At 40.9% G+C, this 22,827-nt stretch overlaps 1 protein-coding gene across 7 annotated transcripts in view; it reads right to left on the bottom strand.

The window, feature by feature from the left end:
• Window positions 1-22,827, bottom strand: part of PNPLA4 (patatin like phospholipase domain containing 4) — an 84,643-nt gene that overhangs the window by 38,582 nt on the left and 23,234 nt on the right. For 5 of the 7 annotated variants that reach the window (XM_057719063.1, XM_057719060.1, XM_057719061.1 and 2 more), the window contains 2 exons: window positions 18,970-19,122; window positions 17,457-18,188 (listed from right to left, as the gene is read on the bottom strand). In XM_057719063.1, the coding sequence (XP_057575046.1) occupies window positions 18,057-18,188; window positions 18,970-19,122 (285 nt within the window). In that variant the 3' untranslated portion in view covers window positions 17,457-18,056. Of the gene's footprint in view, window positions 1-17,456; window positions 18,189-18,969; window positions 19,123-22,827 lie in introns of those variants that run through there. The other 2 variants (XM_057719058.1, XM_057719059.1) reach the window with 1 other exon arrangement.

Raw genomic sequence — 22,827 nt, 5'->3', positions numbered from 1 at the left:
GATTATGGGGATATATGTATAAATACAGCTGATTCACTTTGTTGTACAGCAGAAACTGGCACAACATTGTGAAGTGATTATACTCCAAAAAAGAGCTTAAAAAGCCAGTAATAAAAATATTTCACTATTTACCTCTTTCCATAATGTTTGAGCCTCATGCCAAAAAGGTGAACATGGCCTCAAAGCCTGAAGTGTCAGAATATCCAGCCCTCAAGCCTACAGGACGTCAGAGATGGCAGGTGACCCAATCAGACCTGCCTCTAAGAATTTTCTATCAAGTCTATTAAAAAATACGTATCCTCCCTATGCCCTGTGGCCACTAATATGGAAAGAATACAAGTTTTGCTCAGAGGGCAGCCACCATACAGGGTGGGGAAAAGCTGTACTAAAGATAGTGAGTATCTGGTGACCCCATTTGGGCAGCTATGTGTTCCAGACAGAACCTGCTCTGGATGCCAAATGTTCCCGTGATTCCTTCCTCTTCCTTTTAACACTCTTTGGCTGAAGATACTTTGAATTGGGTTTCCTTCACGTGCATCAAAAATTTTTGACAATTAACTGTTCTAAAAGTTATCTATTAAGCTTTCCTTAAATAGTATCTGTAATGCTTCCTTAGAAAAACAGACAAGACACTTAGAAATTACTTATCCTTTTTTGTTAATTGTTTGGATCTGTGTTTTTTTGTTTTATTTTTGCCACTCCACGCAGCTTTTGAGATCTTACTTCTGTGACCAGGGTTCGAGTCTGGGCCCATGGCAGTGAAAGCACTGAGTCCTAACCACTTGACTGCCAGGGAACTCCCTGGATTTGTTTATGTAGGAATTGTTTCTTCCTTTCCTCTTTTGTTCTCTTTGATCAAAACTTGTGGGACACAGGGTTTCCCTGGTGGTACAGTGGTTAAGAATCCTCCTGCCAATGCAAGGGACTTGGGTTTAATTCCTGGTCCAGGAAGATCCCACATGCCTCAGAGCAACTAAGCCCATGCACCACAACTACTGAGCCTTTGCTCTAGAGCCTGCGAGCTACAACTATTGAGCCCACACACCACAAGTATTGAAGCCCACGTGCCTAGAGCCCATGCTCCACAAGAAAAGAAGCCACAGCAATGAGAAGCCCACACACCACAACGAATAGTAGCCCTCTGCTCCCTGCAACTAGAGAAAGCGTGCATGCAGCAACGCAGACCAAATGCAGCCAATAAAAACAAAAAACAAAAAAAAAAACAAAAAAAAACCTTATCGAACATAGCAAGAGCAGTTCTAAGAGAGAAGTTTATAGCAATACAAGGTTACCTCAGGAAACAAGAAAAATCTCAAACAACCTAACCCTGCACCTACAGCAACTAGAGAAAGAAGAACAAACAAAACCCAAAGTTAGTAGAAGGAAAGAAATCATAAAGATCAGAGCAAAAATAAATGAAATAGAGACTAACAATAGAAAAGATCAATGAAAGTAAAGGCTGGTTCTTTGAAAAGATAAACAAAATTGATATACCTTTAGCAAGACTCATCCAGAAGAAAAGGGAGAGGGCCCAAATGAATAAAATTAGAAATGAAAAAGGAGAAGTTACAAGCGATATCACAGAAATACAAAGGACCATAAGAGACTACTGTAAGCAACTAGTTGTCAATAAAATGGACAACCGAAAAGAAATGGACAAATTCTTAGAAACGTAAAATCTTCCAAGAAGAATTGGGAAGAAATGGAAACAATAAATAGATCCAATCACAAGTACTGAAATTGAAATCATGATTAAAAATCCTCCAACAAACAAAAGTCCAGAACCAGATGGCTTCACAGGTAAATTCTATCAAACATTTATAGAAGAATTAACACCTATCCTTCTGAAACCATTCCAGGAAATTGCAGAGGAAAGAACATTTCCAAACTCATTCTATGAGGCCACCATCACCCTGATACCAAAACCAGATAAAGATATCACAAAAAAAGAAAATTACAGGCTGGTATCACTTACAAACATAGAGGCAGAAATTCTCAACAAAATACTAGCAAACTGAACGCAACAGTACATTAAAAGGATCTTACACCATGATCAAGTGTGATTTATCCCAGGGATGCAAGGATTTTTTCAATATTCATAAATCAGTGTGATACACCACATTAGCAAACTGAAGAATAAAAACCGTATGATCATCCCAATAGAAGCAGAAAAGCTTTTGATAAAATTCAACATGCATTTATGATAAAAATTCTCCAGAAAGTTGGCAGAGAGGGAACCTACTTCAACATAATAAAAGCCATGTATGACAAACCCACAGCTAACATCATACTCAACAGTGAAAAGCTGAAAGCATTTCCTCTAAGATCAGGAACAAGACAAGGATGTCAATTCTTGCCACTTTTATTAAACATAATTTTGGAAGTCCTAGCCATGGCAGTCAGAGAAGAAAAAAGAAACAAAAGGAATCCAAATTGAAAAAGAAGTAAAACTGTCACTGTTTGCAGATGGCATGATACTATACATAGGAAATCTTAAGGGCATTACTGGGGGACTTCCTTGGTGGTCCAGTGTTTAAGACTCTGCACTTTGAATGCAAGCAGTGAGGGTTCCCTGGGCAGGGAGCTAAGATCCCACATGCCGCAGTGTGCCAAAAAAACAAAACAAAGCAAAACACAAAACCAAACAGTCATAAGGCACAAAATATGAAGTCCCAGAATATTACACAAGAACATAGAGAAACCCTCAAAAGAGTGAGAACAAATAAACTGTAATCTTATTTAAAAAACAGACACTACCACAGAACTACTAGAGCTCATCAATGAATTTGGTGAAATTGCAGGATATGAAATTACAACAAAGAAATTGTTCCATTTCCATACATTAGTAACGAAAAATCATAAAGAAATTAAGGAAACATTCCTATTTACCACTGCCTCAAAAAAATTAAAATACCTAGGAATAAACCTAAGGAGACAAAAGACCTGTAGTGTGAAGACTGTAAGACACTGATGAAAGAAATTGAAGATGGCATGAATAGGTAGAAAGATGAACCATGTTCTTGGATTGGAAGGATCAAACTGTCAAAATGAGTATACTACCCAAGGTAATCTATAGATTCATTGGAATTCCTATCAAATTACCAATGGCATTTTTCAAAGAACTAGAACAAAAAATTATTAAATTTGTATGGAAACACAAAAGACCCCAAATAGCCTAAACAATCTTGAGAAACAAGAACAGAGCTGGAGGAATCACACTCCCTGACTTTAGACTATACTACAAAACTACAGTAATCAAGACAGTACAGTCCTGGCACAAAAACAGAGATATAGGTCAGTGGTACAGGATAGAAAGCCCAGAAATAAACCCACACACTTATGGTCAATTATTCTGCAACAAAGGAGGCAAAAATATACACTGGAGAAAAGACAGTTGCTTCTATAAGTGATGCTGGACAGCTACATGTAAAAGAATGAAATCAGGACATTCTCTAATACCATACACAAAAATAAACTCAAGATGAATTAGACATAAATTATACTATAAAACTAGAGAAAAACACAGGCACAACACTGACATGAACTGCAGCAATATATTTTTTGATCCATTTCCTAGAGTAAAAATAAACAAATCGGACCTAATTAAGCTTAAGGGCTATTGCACAGCAAAGGAAACCATGAACAACAACAAAAAAACAACCTAGAGAGTGGCAGAAAATATTTGCAAATGATGTGATCAACAAGGGACTGATTTCCAAAATACACAGTTCATGCAGCTCAATATCCAAAACAAAGCAGCAAACAAAACCCAATCAAAAAATGGGCAGAAGATCTAAATAGACATTTCTCTAAAGAAGACATACAGATGGCGACAGGCACGTAAAAAAGATGTTCAAAATTGCTAATTATTAGACAAATACAAATCAAAACTACAGTGAGGGTACCACCTCACACCAGTCAGAATGGCCATCATCAAAAGTCTACAAATAACAAATGCTGGAGAGGGTGTGGAGAAAAGGGAACCCTCCTACACTGTTGGTGGGAATGTAAGTTGGTGCAGCCACTGTGGAGAACAGTATGGAGGTTCCTTAAAAAACTAAAAACAGAGCTACCATATGATTCAGCAATCCCACTCCTGGGCATATATCTGGATAAAAACCATAACTTGAAAACATACATGCACCCCAATGTTCACCGCAGCACTATTTACAACAGCCAAGACATGGAAAGAACCTAAATGTCCATTAAAAGATGAATGGATAAAGAATATGTGGTAATATATGTACAATGGAATCTTACACAACCATCAAAAAGAATAAAATGCCATTTGCAGCAACATGGATAGACCTAGAGATTATCATGCTAAGTGAAGTAAGCCAAACAAAGACAAGTATCACACAATAATCACTTACATGTGGAATCTAAAAAAAAGAAAAAATATGATACAAATGAACTTACATACAAAACTGAAATAGACCCATAGACATAGAAAACAAACTTAAGGCTACCAAAGGGGAAAGGTGGGGAGGGATAAATCAGGAGGTTGGGATTAACAGATACATACTACTATATATAAAATAGAAAACCAACAAGGACCTACTGTGTAGCATAGGGAGCTATATTCAGTATTTTATTGATTAAAAAAAAATCAATATATACATATATATGTATAACTGAATCACTTTGCTGTACACCTGAAACAAAAACATTGTAAACCAAGTTTAATAAAAAATAAAATATTCCAATCCCAAGCACTGAAATTGAGACTGTGATTAAAAGTCTCCCAACAAAATATAAAGAAAAAAATTACTTATCCTTTCTTGGCTATCATTGAGCATTTATTCTGCAGATGAATGTTACTATTTGTCACATTTTGAAAGCAAAAATATTGAGCATGTGATCGAAGTCTGTAAAACATGTGGCTTAATAAGACTATACACCACACAGGGTGTAATCTTCCCATCTGAGAAAATTACATTATCACATAAGTAGGCAAATATGTAGTGTTTTCATATGTGTCTTGCACGTTTTTAACAGGTTATGCTCACTTTTTTGTTTTTAGATTTTACTTTATTTATTTAATTTATTATTTTTGGCTGTGTTGGGTCTTTGTTGCTGTTCATGGGCTCTCTCTAGTTGTGGCGAGTATGGGCTACTCTTCATTGCGGTGCACAGGCTTTTCATTGTGGTGGCTTCTCTTTGTTGTGGGGCATGGGCTCTAGGTGCATGGGCTTCAGTAGTTGCAGCATGCGGGCTCAGTAGTTGTGGCACAAGGGCTCTAGAGTGGAGGCTCAGTAGTTGTGGCCCAGGGGCTTAGCTGCTCTGTGGCATGTGGGATCTTCCTGGACCAGGGATCAAACCCATGTGCCCTGCATTGGCAGGCAGATTCTCAACCACTGCTCCACCATGGAAGTTCCTATCCCCTATCTTTTTTGCTACAGTGAATGCATTGTTCCACTTTTTAATTTCTGCTGGTATAAAGGTACTATTAATTTTCATACATTATAGCATTTTTAATGAATTCTTTTAACTTCTCGTAACACTTTCCAGTTGATTATCTTGGATTTCTAGGCACAGAATCATTCACTGATTCCTCAATACTGAGCATCTGGGACTTCCCTAGTGGCACAGTGATTAAGAATCTGCCTGCTAGTGCAGGGGATACGGGTTCAAGCCCGGCTCTGGGAAGACTCCACATGCTGCGGAGCAACTAAGCCCGTGCACCACAACTACTGATCCTGTGCCCTAGAGCCTGTGAGTCACAACTACTGAAGCCCATGCGCCTAGAGCCCATGCTCCACAACAAGAAAAGCCACTACAATGAGCCCTCACACCACAATGAAGAACAGCCCCCGCTCTCAGCAACTAGAGAAAGCCCGTGTGCAGCAACAAAGAACCAACACAGCCAATAAATAAATAAAATAAATTTTTTTTAAAAAAAGGATTCTCTTTAAAAAAAAAAAAAGTCATTGGGGACTCGAGGGGGGAGCGTCAAGGAAGGGAGGGAATATGGGGATATGTGTATAAAAACAGTTGATTGAACCTGGTGTACCCCCCAAAAATAAAAAATAAAAAAAAAAAAAAGTCATTGAGCATCTGTGGTGTGTTAGGTCACGTGCACAGTCCTGGACGCAACTTACAAATTATAATGGTTTTGCTGTTTTTTTCCCACATTTCTTTAGCTTTTATTTATCTTTGGTTCTGTATTTTCTAGAGCTTCCAAAACCACTAGCATAGTAGCAGAGATGCCAGGCTTACTTGTCTTATTCCTGATTTAATGGAACGTCTTTAACACTTTATTACTAGGCATAAGCTTGTCATTTGTCTGAGTGATTTTTTTTTAATGATTTTTAATGGAAACCTTTTTTTATTCTTAAGTGTCAATATTTTATTAATCTAGCATACATATAGTAAGTTATCAAATTAATGCATTGGACCAAATTTTTTTTCTTCTTGGCAATTTGCATAGTGACTTAATTTAGAATTTTGTTGCTGAACTATCAGAATCCAGTTGTTGAGCGATGGACAAACAAGACATCACAACAAAGTAAGCAAGCAAGGAGAGCTCGTATATATTAGATAAACAGATACAGACATAAAGAAAAAAATATAGCTAGATGTGAATGTTGGTATCTGCACGCACACACACATGTACATCCACATTCCCTATCACCCTTCACTGAGAGGACCAGGGAACAGCGTCATGCCAATAAGACTGTTATTTGGCTGATAAGCTTTATTTATACACACCATACATATAGATACCATTTTCTACCCTAAGGAATTACAACCTTTGGAGAAATAGTTGATTCCAGGGCTGGCACAGAGAAGGTACAAGAGAACCCTGGAGAATATTGTTCCAGAAAGCCAGGAGTTGCTCAAAGATGGATGAGGATCTGTCCAAAGGATACAGGATCACAATCGCCAAAACATGGAAACCACCTACATGTCCACTGGCAGAGGAATGGGTAAAGAAGGTGTGGCCCGTGTATACAATGGAATATTACTCAGCCATTAAAAAAAAATGAAATAATGACATTTGCAGCAACACGGATGGACCTAGAGATTATCATAGTAAGTGAAGTAAGTCAGAAAGAGAAAGACAAATACCCTACGATATCACTTACAGGTGGAATCCAAAATATGGCACAAATGAAGTTATCTACAAAACAGAAAGAGATTCACAGTATTGAAAACAGACTTGTGGTTGCCAAGGGGGAGGGAGTGAGGGAGAGGGATAGATTGGGAGTTTGGGGTTGGCAGATGCAAACTATCATGTAGGATGGATAAACAAGGACCTACTGTAGAGCACAAGGAACTATACTGAGTATCCTGTGATAAAGCATACTAGAAAAGAATATGAAAAAGAATGTATATATGTGTATAACTAAGTCACTTTGCTGTAGAGCAGAGATTGGCACAATATTGTAAAGTATACTTCAACTTAAAAAAAAAGAGAGAGGAATCAGCCAAAATAGGCTCTCACTGACCAAACTGAGGAAAATCTGAGAATAAAAATGCATGATGATGATAGCAGATTATAATGCATTAAATAGAAGAGGAAATCACGAGTCCAAACAAACAGATATAAACAAATAGAAGTCTTGGCAAAGAACATGATATTTCCATGATTTTAAAATACTTCCCCACGAAGTAGTTCACATAAGACGGAATGGAGTAACTTCATTGGGAAGAAGCTTGGCAGACATCACTCTCAACCAAGATCAAGTCACTTCTCTAGTAAGAGACAATGAGACGGTAGCATCACACCTGTGAGTTCCCTGCCAATCATGAGAGCACAGCGGAGAGACCCCAAATGAGGGTAGTCCTAGAAAATAACTGTAGTGGGTTGAATAGTATATCCCTTAGTATTCGTGTCTACCCAGCATCTCAGAATGTGACCTTATTTGGAACTAGGTCTCTGCAGGTAAAAGTCATTAACAATATCAAGATGAGATCATCCTAAATGTAGGATGAGCCCTAAGTCCAGTGACTGGTGTCCTTATAGGAAGGTAAGAGGACAGAGGAACACACACAGGGAAGAAGCTCCTGTGAAGACTGGCAGGTATTAGAGTGATACTGCCACAAGCCAAGGATTGCTGGCAACCACAAGAAGTTAGGGGAGAGGTCCTGGAGATTTTTCTTCAAAGCTTCCAGAAAGAACCAACCTTGCCAGCATGTTGACTTTTGGATTTCTGCTCTACCGAACTGTGAAAGAATAACTTTGTGCTGTTTTAAGCTACCCAGTTTGTGGTACTTGTTACCGCGGCCCCAGGAAACGAATACAATACCAGACCCGTAATCTTTCAAACTCCCAAATCCATGAAGTCAAAAAAAAAAAAAAAAAAAAGATTATAAAATGATCTAGACCGAAGGACCCTGAAGAGACAGGAAGACCAAGTGGAACTCGTGATTCTTACCTGAGTTCTTTTGTCATAAAAGACATTCTTGGGACAATTGGTGAAACTTCAGTTGACTGAGGACTCAATATCAATTCCCTGATTTTGATTATTATATTGTGCTTGTGTAGGGGAATGTCCTTATTTATAGGAAGTACGAGGGAAAGTGCTTGGCGGGTTGGTGGGACAGCAGATGGGGGAACTGACTCACAGGTGTCTGGGGAAAATGTTACTCAACAGCCAATATTTATGTTTCTTTAAAGTTACTATTGTATAAAAATGTCCACCTGGCTAGTAATCAAGGAAATGTAAATTGAAGCAAAAATACGATTCGAAAAAATTAGTCTGAGGAAGCCGAGTATAGATAAAAATGAGGAGTGATAGAACCTCTTGTTCCGTGCTATGTGTGAGAAGGAGGTGCGTCTGGTTTGGAGAGGAATTTGCAATATCTACTCAAGGTGAAGCTCTGTGTAACCTGTGAGGACCTAGTGGTTCCAGCTGTGCACAGGCACCCTTGACTTTTACACACATGGTACAAGGAAACATGTCTGAGGAGGGTGGTACCAAGGGTTTGTAAGGGTTGAAGACTTGAAACAACTGCAATGTCTATCAACAGAAACATGGATAAAGAAACTGTGATATGTTGATACAAGAGGTGAAGTGACTGAGCCTGACCTATGTGTATAGCAGGGATCCACCTTGAGGATAAAAGGTCAAGTGAGAAAAATGAGTTAAAAAGTGAGAGTAGCACTGACATATACACACGACCAAGTGTCAGATAGATGGCTAGTGGGGAGTTGCTGCAGAGCACAGGGAGCTCAGCTCCATGACGGGTGATGACCTAGAGGGGTAGGATATGGAGGGTGGGAGGGAGGCTCAAGAGGGAGGGGATATGGGGATATATGTGTACATACAGGCCATTCACTCTATTGTACAGCAGAAACTGCACAACACTGTAAAACAATTATACTCCAACAAAGATCTGAGGGGGAGAAAAAGGGATACCCACTGAATGATGACATTATGTAAACATTAAAAGGCATACAAAAATACTCTATTTTGTTATATCTGTATGTGTGTTTGTGTATGTTTGTGGGTATGTATTTATTAAGGCCAGTTTCAGTATAATTGTTACCTCCGGGAAACAAGAGGGAGAGGAAATAAAAGGAGGAGACTTAGCTTTAAAATGTAGTATTTTTGTGTGTTTTTTAAATGTTGAAGCTAATGTGCTAATTGTCAACAGTTAAATTAAGGTGTGAAATATGAGGTTGTCCCTTTGAATATTTCTTTCTTTTTCCACTATTGAAAAATAGTGTGGAAGTAAATAGACTATTTTCAAAAGGAAAGTTCCTTTTCATAAAATAAAGCAGAGAAATAGGGTGGGGTTGTGATATAAAAGGAGAGACGGGTGGTTATGGACTCCTCTCTCTCTCGGATACAGCACGCAGAACGTTTCTGACCACCCACACAGCAAAATGAAAATGTTTTATCATGATTCATGATTCTGCATTACCTGTGCCCGAACCTTACCAAGCCAACCCAAGAGGAAAAGCATCCAAAGAAGATCCACCACCACAGCACGCCCCCACCCACAGGAGCAACCCAACTGCTACAAAGCGGCATCTCTAACAGTGTGTACACAATGGCACCTGCACGGGGTTCGGCAGGTGTCACGCACAAGAATGTGGGGGATCCGCAGGACAGTGACAAACATGTGGTAACTTCCCAGCAAATGGCAATAGAACACCTGGAGGAAATGGAGCCAGGTTCTGAACTCCTAGGAAGGTGCCAGTGGAAGAACCGGTGACACGTTGTCTGAGGCCACTCCTGGTATTCTATAGCACAGTATTCTGTTTGTTTTTATAATTTAATACTACCTGCATTTTTTAAAACTTTACTTACTCATCTACTATCTTACCCAGTAAAATAAATATTCCATGAAGGTACGGACCTATTCTGTTTGTTCACTTTCACACCTCAACCTTCTAGCACAGATGCGGGCACACACTAAATTCTCAATCAATACTGATGCCACAGACCTGAAAGCAACAGGTGAAACATCTTTTGTCTGGTCCTTCTAATGCATGTAAACGTCTTGCAAATCACTGGTATTTTGAAGTGTACGTGAAAACTACATTGGTGCCACTTCAATCCTCCTGGTAATAGCCAATACTTAAACGACACTGTTAAAATAATATGGATGTCAGTGAATAAATTATTGCCTCTGAGAAAACGGGATAGATCAGTGTAAAACTTGAATTACAGAAAGATCTTAAAGCAAAGTATTTCACCATACTGCACATGAAGTTGATTCTAACTCCATATGCATTCATTTTTAACAGCAAGTTGATTATATTTTACTGACAGGGAGAGTGCAGGCATTATAAAACATAACAAATATATGTTGTTGGTCTATAAAATAACAAATGACAATGAAATCAACTGTACTTCTTCACACAAAAATTGGATGAGCTTGGAATACTACATTGTTCGAGAGAATCTAGCCAACTGATTACATAATCACTGCTCAAAGGTGACCATGACCTATATCTCAACTCTTTATATATTTAAAGCTAAAGTCACTATTTGAAAATCCACAATGTGGCTGAAAAATGAAAATTACTTTTTCAGTTATATAATTAATTGATTAAAGACTTCCATTATGGGATTACTATCACCACTTCAGTAGGTTTTTACAGGTGAAATAAACTAAGGAATTTTTATTTATAACTCTCTTACAGCAGGTAGTAAAATAATACATTAATAGAGAACTATTGTGGTTTTGTGGCAGAAAGTATTTCTGTGCAATGTTCTATAGCCATAAAGTTAGATAAAATATATTTAAGAACTTATGCTGAGAGGGGAAATAAATATTTCAAATATAGTACTGATTATTTATTCTACCATGCCATATTTGAAGGGTGATTTTTCAAATAAAGGCATTTTGAACACAAACTGAGAACTTCAGTGACTCTTATGTTCTAAAATTGGGTTAGAATAGTGTTTTCAAGCTCTAGCTCCTGACTCAGCAGTTGTGAAATCATTTAAATGGCATGACAATATTTTTTAATAAAATGCAGTAAAAATTTCAAATTTTTTTGAAATTATTTTAATTTTTTAGCTTACATATACATATGTGTATGTAAGTTATATGCATATAGGTATTGGATCACCATATAAAGTAGGTCATCTTCAAGAAAGATTGGAAATCTCTGACGAGAACGGTGTACCAAGAGTCCACTACAATGAGCACTCACCATCTGCCTCTACAAGGGTTAAGTCACGGGCTGCTGCAGCTGCTGACTTTCAACACCCCCTGAGAGGAGTTCCGGCTGGAGAGCAGGAATGAGGCCCTCAATGCTCTGGGAAGAACTGGCAGAACAGGCCTTCTGAGAGTTGCATATTTTCAGGAGACTTTAGGAGCCCAATTCTTGTCTCTCCTCACGTCTGAGAAAAGCACTAAAATCCTTCATGGTGATGTCTGCTCCTCACGACTAGCAGAAACCTTCACAAGACTAGCAGAGACTTCTGAAAAAATATGTGCTGGAGTGCATGTTTTACCCCTTGCACCAAAATCACATATATACTGACCTTCCCCCTGCCTCTCTGGATCAGTCTCCGAGGCTGCAGTCCTCACTTTGCCATAAATAAAACTTAATTCGCAATTCTCTCGTTGTGCATTGTTTTAAGCCGACACAAGCATCACAATATATAGCTGGTTATACTGGGTAATTAAATAACCTTACTTTGTTGGGAAACAAGTTTTCAGGTTGTAAAACCACATATTGTAAAATTCAATCACACATTCAGTTCTCAGTGTGTTAGGCAGGGATTTGCAAAGCTGCTAAGCTAACAACACACTTGATGGTGAAACATGACGAATGGTAACAGCAGCCCGTACAATCTCCTTCAGCTTCATATTCAAACTATCACATTCAAATGATGCGGCTCCTCCTCACACTGCGTGTAAATGCCAGTGAAGCGCCACACCCCTCATTCGGAGTCAAATGCAACCTCACTGAAATCCTTTTGTGTTTACCAACATGCTGATGCTTTAGGAAGACAGAGATGCTACCATAAAACAGCTGCGACGGTGCTTCCCTTCACGGGGATTTTTAAACACAAGATATTAAGAGAAAGATAATTTGTAAGGCATCATCTACTTTTTCCCCAGCTGTTGATGAGGAATTGATGTCTTTTAACTATATCAACTATATTTTGGGGACTTCCTAGGTGGCACAGTGGTTGAGAATCCACCTGCCAATGCAGGGGACATGGGTTCGATCCCTGCTCCAGGAAGATCCCACATGCTGCGGAGCAACTAAGCCTGTGCGCCACTATTGACCCTGCACTCTAGAGCCCGTGAGCCACAGCTATTGAGCTCGTATGCCACAGCAACAAAGCCCACGCGCCTAGAGTCCATGCTCCACAACAAGGGAAGCCACTGCAGTGAGAAGCCCACACACCACAACGAAGAGTAGCCCCTGCTCACTGCAACTAAACAAAGCTTGTGTGCAGCAACAAAGACCTAACATAGCCAATGAATGAATGAATGAATAAATAAATAAATTTATAAAAAAATAAAAACAAAACAACAACAAGAAAAACTATACTTTGGTAGCAAGTAGCAGACACTGGCTCTGGCTATCTTTAAGTCACAGAAATGGAATTCCCTGGTGGTCCAGTGGTTAGGATTCTGCCCTTTCACTGCCGGGGCCGGGTTCGATCACAGGATGTGGAACTAAGACCCCACAAGCCAAGCAGTGTAGCCAAATAAAGTCACGGAGAGAGTGTACTCGAAGGACGTGACGGCGGCTCCCACAGTTACCAGTGCTGGAGGCCTGGGGTTCAGAACTGTCTTGCATCAGGTGGGCCATCCCCGAGCATTGCTCCTGTCCTTGCTGCAGGACGTCCACCTGTGCCTGTCACAGCTCCTCAGCTAAGCCTGACTCCGCTCACTCATTCCCCAACACACAATCTCTCTGCTTCCGCCGGCACCTCCGGTGATCAGAGCCCATCCTCCAGTGCAATGACCCAAAGCTTCAGTCCTGACTGAGCTGTACTCCTGTTTCTGACATAGATGGTCAAAGCAGTTCTCCACTAACTAGTCCACTAGTAATGGTAGTAGAGGGGATAACTGAGGGAATTACCTCCATTTCATGTACATTCCTCCCTCCCCTCATTGTAGAGCAGCAAATCTATCTCCCTTTCAGTTACAGACAGAATGTTTGTGTCCCCTCCCCCCCCACAAAAACCACAGGTTGAAATCCTAACCCCTAACGTGATGGTAACAGGAAGTGGGGCCTTTGGGAGGTGGTTAGATGGTGAGGGTGGAGCTCTTATGAATGGGATTAGTGTCCTTACAAAAGGACACAGAAAGCTTCCTCACCCTTTCCACCGTGTGAAGACACTGAATCTGCCACTGCCTTGATCTTGGACTTCCTAGTGTAGAGCAGAGAGCAACGTCTGCGCTTCTCTGTTAGAGCAGCCCGAATGGACTAAGATGCCTTGCTAGGCATGATGACATCATCCATCTGCTACCATTGCTTCTATGCATCCCATGCAAGGAGCCATCAGAAGTGGCAGTGATATGGGTCCCTTCCCTCATCCATGCTTTTGAAAAACTACCTTATTTCAAGATCAAGTGGATATGCTATTATGAGTTGTGCAGGACTGCATACTCAGAGGTGCTTTCTATAACAAGGAAAAGATTGAATCCTATTCTTGCCCCTCTTGAAGTCAGTCAAGAGAAAGGGATATTTAAAAGAGAGAGAGAGAGCAGGAGAATTATCCTGAGTAAACATATGTGAAGATACAGAAAAATATGTATTAGGGGCTTCCCTACTAGCGCAGTGGTTAAGAATCCGGCTGCCAATGCAGGGGACAAGGGGTTCGATCCCCGGTCTAGGAAGATCCCACGTGCCGCAGAGCAACTAAGTCAGCGTGTCACAACTACTGAGCCTGTGCTCTAGAGCCCATAAGCCACAGCTGCTGAGCCCACGTGCTGCAACTACTGAAGCCCGCACGCCTAGAGCCTGTGCTCTGCAACAAGAGAAGCCACCGCATTGAGAAGCACCTCAGTGAAGAGTGGCCCTTGCTTGCCGCAACTAGAGAAAGCTCCCACGCAGCAACGAAGACCCAGTGCAGCCAACGAAAAATAAATAAGTCTAAAAATAAATAAAATAATGAAATTAAAGTTGTTTGTAAATAAAATGTATTAGCATTCAGTCAGTAAAGCTTTGAATTGTGTCAGCAGAGGTAAAGTTAAGTGCAGAGTTGAGCAATTACGTGGTGAATTCAGCCCACACCTAAACTGTCAATCTGTAATAGTAACTACTGTTAATAGTACTATGGTATAAAATTAAAATGAAATAATAATTACTATTACCCTTATATAATAGCAATTATTATTACTAAAATTTACCCACTTTTCCAGATCTGCACTAATTGCTTTTCCTTCTGTTTCAACTTATGTGGATAATTACTTCAAATTTCAGTTTTATTTTGCTACAGTGTAGACCTAACTTAGGCAAGAAAAACCTCAAAACCCTGAATTTCCCTAATTATTGGTTCTTCAACTGTAAAAGTAATGGCCTAGATCCAGAAACACTTCTATGATTAATATTTATACATATATAGAGAAGTAATTATATGTATCTGTTTTAATCATCAGGGAAAAAAAGCAGCATAAATGAAATCTGTCCATTTTAACTGCCCGTGTCTGTTTAGAATGATAATTCAATGTTCAGAGCCTCCCAGCTCTTTCTCTGCAAGCTTCTGGTATGCACACACAATGCCCAATATTGGGAAACCAGAATGTAAGAGTTGTTTTTTCTTTTTTTTTAATATACTGCTTGCTCCTTTAGCGCATTATTTAACTTCAGAACCAAATCTATTTTCTCTAATTGTCAGTGGAAGCAGTGGGTTACCATAGTTACAAAGTAAAGAGTGTTATTGAAAAGAAGGAGACTAATGAAATTTTAAATGACAGATTCAAAGATATTAGGAAATTGCCCCAACAGGGAACTGGGAACTTATTAAGCTGCCAGTCACAGTAATTACCGTGCAAACCTATCAGGATCTGGGTCAGAAAGTCTCTTCAGATTTTCCATGCACCAGTGCTACAGCGCTTTGAAGGGCTGATCCCAATAACGTGGCCACCCTGTGGTTAGCGCACGTTTCTGTCAGTATAGCTGCGGGAGGACGCACGGTGACCACCACAGCGCATGCGCCGTGACTGGCCTCAGTTGACGAGTTGGCATGGCACACCTGGAGGACACTGGTGCTACAGATGAGGTGCTGTATGACCGCGCCACATCCCCCACGTGAGAAAGCTGCTGCACCGCGGACCCATCTTTCAAGGATCTTACGGGATTTTTCAAGGCAAGTCCCAGCCACTAACATGGTCAAAGACATATGTAGTAGGTACGACGTGCTTTTTAAAAGTCTAACATGGGGACTTCCCTGGTTGCACAGTGGTTAAGAACCCACCTGCCAATGAAGGGGACACAGGTTCGATCCCTGGTCCAGGAAGATCCCACATACTGCAGAGCAACTAAGTCAGTGTGTCACAACTACTTAGCCTGCGCTCTAGAGCGCATGAGCCACAACTACTGAGCCCGTGTGCCTAGAGCCAGTGCTCCACAACAAGAGAAGCCACTGCAATGAGAAGTCTGCACACCACAGTGAAGAGTAGCCCCTGCTCACCACAACTAGAAAAAGCCCACACGTGGCAGCAGCAAAGACCCAATGCAGCCAAAAATAAATAAGTAATAAATCTTTAAAAATTAAATAAAATGCATTACGTTTTTTAAAAAAGTCTAACATATGAAGATTTGTTTTTGCTCAGGGGAGGCATCAATAAATAATTTATTGAAATATCATACAAACAGATTATTCACATAAAATAACAGGTAAGAGGAAAATCTAGTGAATAAGCAGATGTAAGAACGGAGACTCCATCTACTTCAAGTCACTTATGAAAACAACATATTAAGATTTAACTACATGTTTGCTAAAGTAGGAAAAATCACATACCCCCAAGGAACATCACTACATAAGTCTCAGCATAGCTCGTAAGAAAACAGGCAGTAGTTGGTGTTTATGTGCTAAAAGTTGTGTATTTGGGGCTTCTAAGAACCATAAAACTGACTTAAAGAATGGTTTCAAAGGGTGACAAGAGAAATGCATAACAATTAAAGACATGCAATTAAACTGGTCTGTCTCACTGCTTCTTAGTAATTAAGAGTTCATGCTTGGGAAAGCACCATAAGAACGATTTAGGATGTGTGTACCTGAGTTAGTATAAACCTACACACACGTTCTCAAGTGAGAGGACGACTCCTCAAGAAATGGAAGACCTGGGGTCAGTATAGTAGGATTCAACAATAATGAATGGGGACTTCCCTGGTGGCGCAGTGGTTAAGAATCTGCCTGCCAATACAGGGGACACGGGTTCGAGCCCTTGTCTGGGAAGACCCCACATGCCTCGCAGCAACCAAGCCTGTGCACCACAACTACTGAGCCTGTGCTCTAGAGCCCATGAGCCACAACTACGGAAGCCTGTGTGCCTAGAGCCCGTGCTCTGCAACAAGAGAAGCCACCGCAATGAGAAGCCTGCGCACCGCAATGAAGAGTAGCCCCTGCTCACCACAACTAGAGAAAGCCCGTGTGCAGCAACGAAGACCCAACACAGCCAATAAATAAACTTATAAAAATAAATTCAAAAAACAAAAATAATGAATGGTGATTCTCGATTGAATTCTTATTTGCTGGGCTACTTGGCTGACTTGGTTCTTCATGGCTAAAATTTAGTAGTTTATTCATTTAAGTTCTTAGAGCAGCTGTGTCCAGTATACAGACTAATGGCTGACACTTGGTGAAGTGTGGCCTTCAAGGACAAGGGAGAGAAAGACGGAGAAACCAGGACAGAGATGAAGAGCTGGGAGACACCGAGACAGAATATGAACGACAGCCTATGTTTCAGAACAGGGAGGCATCAAAATTGCGTGGTAATCACCTTAGCTGGTGGGCAGCCTCGTGGGGGAGGAAGGAATAAGGAAAACATACCTCGTTTCAAAATCTCCTGAGCTTCTGGTTACCCTCTGCTAGTCACCCTTCTGTCTCCTCACCAGAAGCAACTGTACGCACCTGTGAAAAAGCACGCCTTTGTTCCTCCACCCCTTGTTAAAGGCCTTTCAAGATGCTATTTCTCAAATCCTTCCCGGCCCACCCGAGAGGGAGTGGGGTCCAGCCTGGTTCAGCCTGAGAACGCGGCTCCTTCCGCTCTGGAGCTACGGGACACCGGTATCTGCCGGAAACACCACACTTCACGTGTAAAGGGTGCTGCCAGGTTATCTGTGCAGAGACGGTGTACACCACGACCCTCATTTTCAACATTCTGTGGTTTCCCAAAGAACCTCTTACATTTCCTACGGGCTTTCAAAGGACATGATGGTTCTCTTGAAAAGATTCCTTATTGCCTGAGTATAGCCTTCTTAATGACGTAGCCAAATTCAAAACAAAATGCCTCTTACTTCCTTGCACCAACTAATGCTTTAAACATTAAAAACTACAAACATTACAAAAACTAGTAAAGCTGATAGAGTTATGATAGGTTTTTTAAAAAGGATTTAATTAGAAACCTCCATCGGAAACTGTCTGAAATGTGTTCTGTGTTACCAAGTTTTAAGCGTCCTATTCAAACCAACTTTCTTTAAGCAAAAACTTGATGGTGTCGTCAAAGCCACGTTGATACAGTGATTCCATTATCCTCCTGCTTGGTGGGAAAAGGGCTTGGTTAAGCCTCACCAAGTTTGCCACGGACAACTAGGATAGAAAGACAAATGGGAGCTGTGGGATATTACGGTACAGGTAAATGGATGTTATTTCTGTAATCTAAGCTTTCCTATCAAAGGTACTATTAGCAATTAAAAAAAAAAACCCAACCAGGAAAAAAATTAAACTTAAAAATTCACCTCCCCCATACACTGCATGAGGGTTTCTCAGCCTGGGCACTACTGATGTCCTGGGCCGGATGCTCCTCTGTGGTGGGATGTGTCCTGTGCACTGTGTGATGCTGAGCAGCACGGCTGGGCTCCACCGCCTAGATTCTGGTACACACCCCAGATGTGACCACCAAAACCATCTCCAGACACTGCCAGTGTCCCCTGCATATGATATCACCTCCTGTTCAGAACTATTATACTCCATTGAGGGAATCAACATCTTTATGTAAGTTATTCTGTTACGTCCCCAAGTTTTTCTCTGATGTTTTTACATACTCAGATCCTGCCATCTTAAAAAAAAAAAAAAAAAAAAAAAACAACTAAGTGATTTAATTTAAAATTGCACTGAAATCCTGCCAAGTGTATTGACCTGAAAAGTAAGTGAAGGAAAAGAAAATGTTTCACAAATAGTTAATGAATAGTAAAAAGACTGCATCCTCACAGTCTACAGATACCCGGGTCCACACGCATGACACATGTTGTAAATTATTTGAAATATTTATGCAATTTGTACATAAGATTGAGTTGCCAAAATTTTGGAAGCGTGTGGAAAGTTTTAGGAGACAAGGAGTCTCCAAGTATCAGTGAACATCATTACTCACCAGTATGTCCTGGTTGGTGATGTTAACATAGAAACCCAGCTGCCCTTTGTCCTGCGGGGAGATGTCCAGTCGCCCACTGAATGGTGAGATGGTCACTGTCCGGCCTACAGGCAGGATGGGCAGGCTGTTGGTGAGGCCTCCATCCACCCACTTCTGTGGAAAGAATGGCCCTCGTCAGCACCTGTCGACAACATCCCTCCCACGTGAAGAAGATAGAAAGTGAGCATGCATTTCCCAACAGGACCCCTTGCTTTTAACAATGCACACCTTGGGAACGCCCAGAGTTACTACTTATGAGGACCACAGATTAGATTTGTTTTAGAAGCAAAACAAATTTTTGTATGCATATTATTTACCCATATAAAAAGAACTCTGAATGGAATCAGGAAGTCTCTCCAATCATTTAAAAGTTTTAAGTAGATCGTTTCACATAAGAAGTACCTAAATTTTTAGTGATGACGGCGCATGTGTAAGAAGCCATGTGTAATTAGGCTGGGATTCATCATCTAATCAGAACGCAAAGCCAAGTTTAGCCAGACACGGAACCAACCATCCCCCACGACAGGAGGCTGCAACTTGCGCCCTGTGGGATCTTAGGTCCCCAACCAGGGATGAAACCTGTGCCCCCCTGCAGTGGAAGCATGGAGTCAATCACTGGACCACCAGGGCAGTCCCAGGAGATTCCATTTCTATCCTAAGAACTGGAAATCGGTATTTTCTGGAGCAAACTTAAAAATAAACAGAACCACCAGAAAGACTTTCATTTCCAAAGTGGTTCCTGAGTGCATAAGGTCTTCAAGCCTTGAAGAACTGGGCGAGAGGGGGAGCCAGGGTGGGTGGGATGCTATGTAAGCAGTAACATTACTCAGACAGAGATTCTGTGCTTTCAGACCCAAGCCCAAAAGAGAGGGAGGAACAGAGCAGGTCAGAGAAGCTTCTAGAGGCTTGTGCAGAACTGTACATTGGCAAAGGACTGAAGAAACACAAAGACAATATTCCTTATGCCGTCTCAAGGTAAAAGTCTCACTCTGCTCGAGCCCACGTATGAACAGAAATCAGCTCTTACAATAAACAAACAGATAAGCAAACACACAACACTGAAGTTCAAATGCTCCAAGCTGTATCCAAACTGGAACTATCCTACTGGTGACGTGCCAAGAAAAAAAAAAAAGCCATAAATTGTAGAGAACTGCTCACGAAAGAATCTTTCGTGGAGAAAGTAAGGCGGTAGGGTGAGGAGCGAGACACGGGTTAGCATAAAGTGTCCTTAACTCAGTTAAGAACGTTCATTCATCTTTCCTAAGATGTCTTTTTTAAAATGTCTTTCTGGTTTTGATTTTTAGAACTGGTTATTAATTTTCAGTATCACATTTTTACAAAGCCCTTGGCCAGCCACCAACTCCCCCCAGAGGGAATAAAAGTAAGTAAATAAGAGGTGAAAATGTGTTGAAAATTTCTGTTGAGGGGACTGCATTTGGTGGAGGAGAAAACAGAAGTAGACTGGATTAAGATGAGCCTAACCTGGATAATTCACTTATTGTCATTATTTTTAGAAGAACAAAACACATATGTTTATTATAGAGACACACACGCTTGTGCATAATACGTGTATGTGTCAACATGCATACATATATACACACACACGACTATACAAACACAGTCTAGAAAAGGGAGGTTTGTAGTGAGAAGGCCCCCAGGCATCTGGTTCTGTGCCTTATTGTCCCGGAGCTCTTTTTTTTTCTTCCCTCATTGCTTTGGGTGTAGATACCAATTTCTGGAATAGGATAATACCTAGAGAGGAAAAAAAAGACACCTTCCAAAATTACCTTTCCTATTCCTCAGTAGAGTATCTCACCGATCATGTAAAAATTCCTATAGGTTTCATCAAGGGAAATTAAAAATAGGTACTGAGTGTCATGTAACTTAACTGAAAGCGCACCTGATTTATCTGACTTAAGGAAAAGAAGGGCAATCTGACTCATTAAATTGCAAAGTGTTCTAATTTACCATGGGGCTAATGACTGCGGTTACAGGGAACTGAAAATCTTTTTTCCAAATTTTGTTCGCTCTTGTTAGCGTATTCTGATTGGATAAATGACTAGGGAAAACACATAGCTTCTCAAACGACTTGATTAAATTCTCAGTGTGACTCGCTCCTCTCTAACCATAACCCCGCCCGCTCAGGTGTTCTAAATGCAGCACATGTCTCTCCTGATTCACGCCCTCATGCGCTGTGTCCCTCCCACCAGCCACACACAAACATTCGAGCACGCTGATTCCAGCAAAGTTACTGCGAACGGCCGCAGCCGCCAGCATTCCTCAGTGCAAGCTTCTATCCCGTGTGCATTTTATATACGTCTGGCCATGAATCCTCTGGCTGTTTGCAACATATTCCTCAAAATCAGTGCCACATTCCCACCTCATGGGCAGCATTCCATAAGCTGGGGGCTACTGCCGCGAGTCCTGGGATTCCAAAATCTTCCTCATGGGTCTTCCCAGGGTGGGTTTGCCCTATGTCTGTTAGTTTCAGCACGTAGCACCATCATCCTCAAATATGTAAGAAAAAATTCCCGGGAAAAATATGTTTCAAACATCAAACTTGCTTCTGGCCCCACAGCTGCTGCCACTCATCCTAATGCCCTTTATTCTCATCTCTGACCTGTTCGAAACGTGCTCCATGGTAAGGTCAACTGTCCGAGTCCAAAGAGTTGTAAAGAAACAGCTGTTAGTAGAAAAGAAAATCTCGTGCCCCGTGGTGGGCTGCGGGTGGGCTCTACTGTGCTGTCCTCTGAGGGTTACAGCACTGGAAACCAGAGCTCATGCAATTATTATAAAGGATAACAGCACCTGTCACACCCAAGCCTGGCAATAAAAAATACTTTTGTCAGAAAGAGAAAGACACATTACCATAGGATAGCACTTACACGTGGAAGCAAAAATGTGACACAAATGAACCTATCTACAAAAGAGAAACAGACTCAAAGACATAGACAACAGACTTGTGGTTGCCAAGCTGGGGAGCAGGGAAGGGACGGAATGGGAGTTTAGGATTAGTACATGCAAACTATTACATTTAGAATGGATAAACAACAAGGACCTACTGTAGAGCACAGGGAACTATATTCAATATCCCGTGATAAACAATAATGGAAAAGATTATGAAAAACAACGTCTGTATATATGTATAACTGAGTCACTTTGCTGTGCAGCAGAGATTAAACACAGCATTGTAAAACGACTATACTTCAATAGAAAAAAATTTTAAAATACTTGTTTGGTAGACTGAATGAGAAGCTTATATCTATAATTATTATGAACACCATGGCACAGGGCCTAGTGGTTCATTAAACAGCCTCTCATGTCCTATTTAGTTTGATCTTTACGATGACCCTTTTGGGTAGGAAGGTCATGCTAGCAGTATGTTCAGTTTCCTCATTTTAGAGAAAAGGACATTGAGGCTGGCAGGGTGGCGCTGTAGGTCAGGGGTTGGGCCACCACCTGCTTCAGGAAATGAAGTTTTACTGGCACCCAGCCATGCCCTTTCCCACCTCACAGCACTTTCCCACAAAACAGTGAAGTCGAGGGGCTGTGCTGACACAGACGGTTTGTGCCACGATGCAGCGTACTTAGCAACTGATACTTTCAGAAAATATTTCCGTGAAGTCAGAAGGAGAAAGACAAATACCATACGATATCACTTAAATTGTGGAATCTAAAATGTGACACAGATGAACTTAGCTACGAAACAGAAACAGACTCACAGAGAGAACAGACTTGTGATTGCCAAGGGGAAGGGGGGTGGGGGAGGGAAGGTTTGGGAGTGTGGGATTAGCAGAGGCAAACTATTATACACAGGAT

The sequence above is a fragment of the Hippopotamus amphibius genome, chromosome X, assembly GCF_030028045.1.
Source record: "Hippopotamus amphibius kiboko isolate mHipAmp2 chromosome X, mHipAmp2.hap2, whole genome shotgun sequence".
In the NCBI taxonomy this organism is placed as follows: Eukaryota; Metazoa; Chordata; class Mammalia; order Artiodactyla; family Hippopotamidae; genus Hippopotamus; species Hippopotamus amphibius.
Note: the sequence above shows the minus strand (reverse complement) of the source record. Positions and strands in the feature narration are given on the sequence as shown.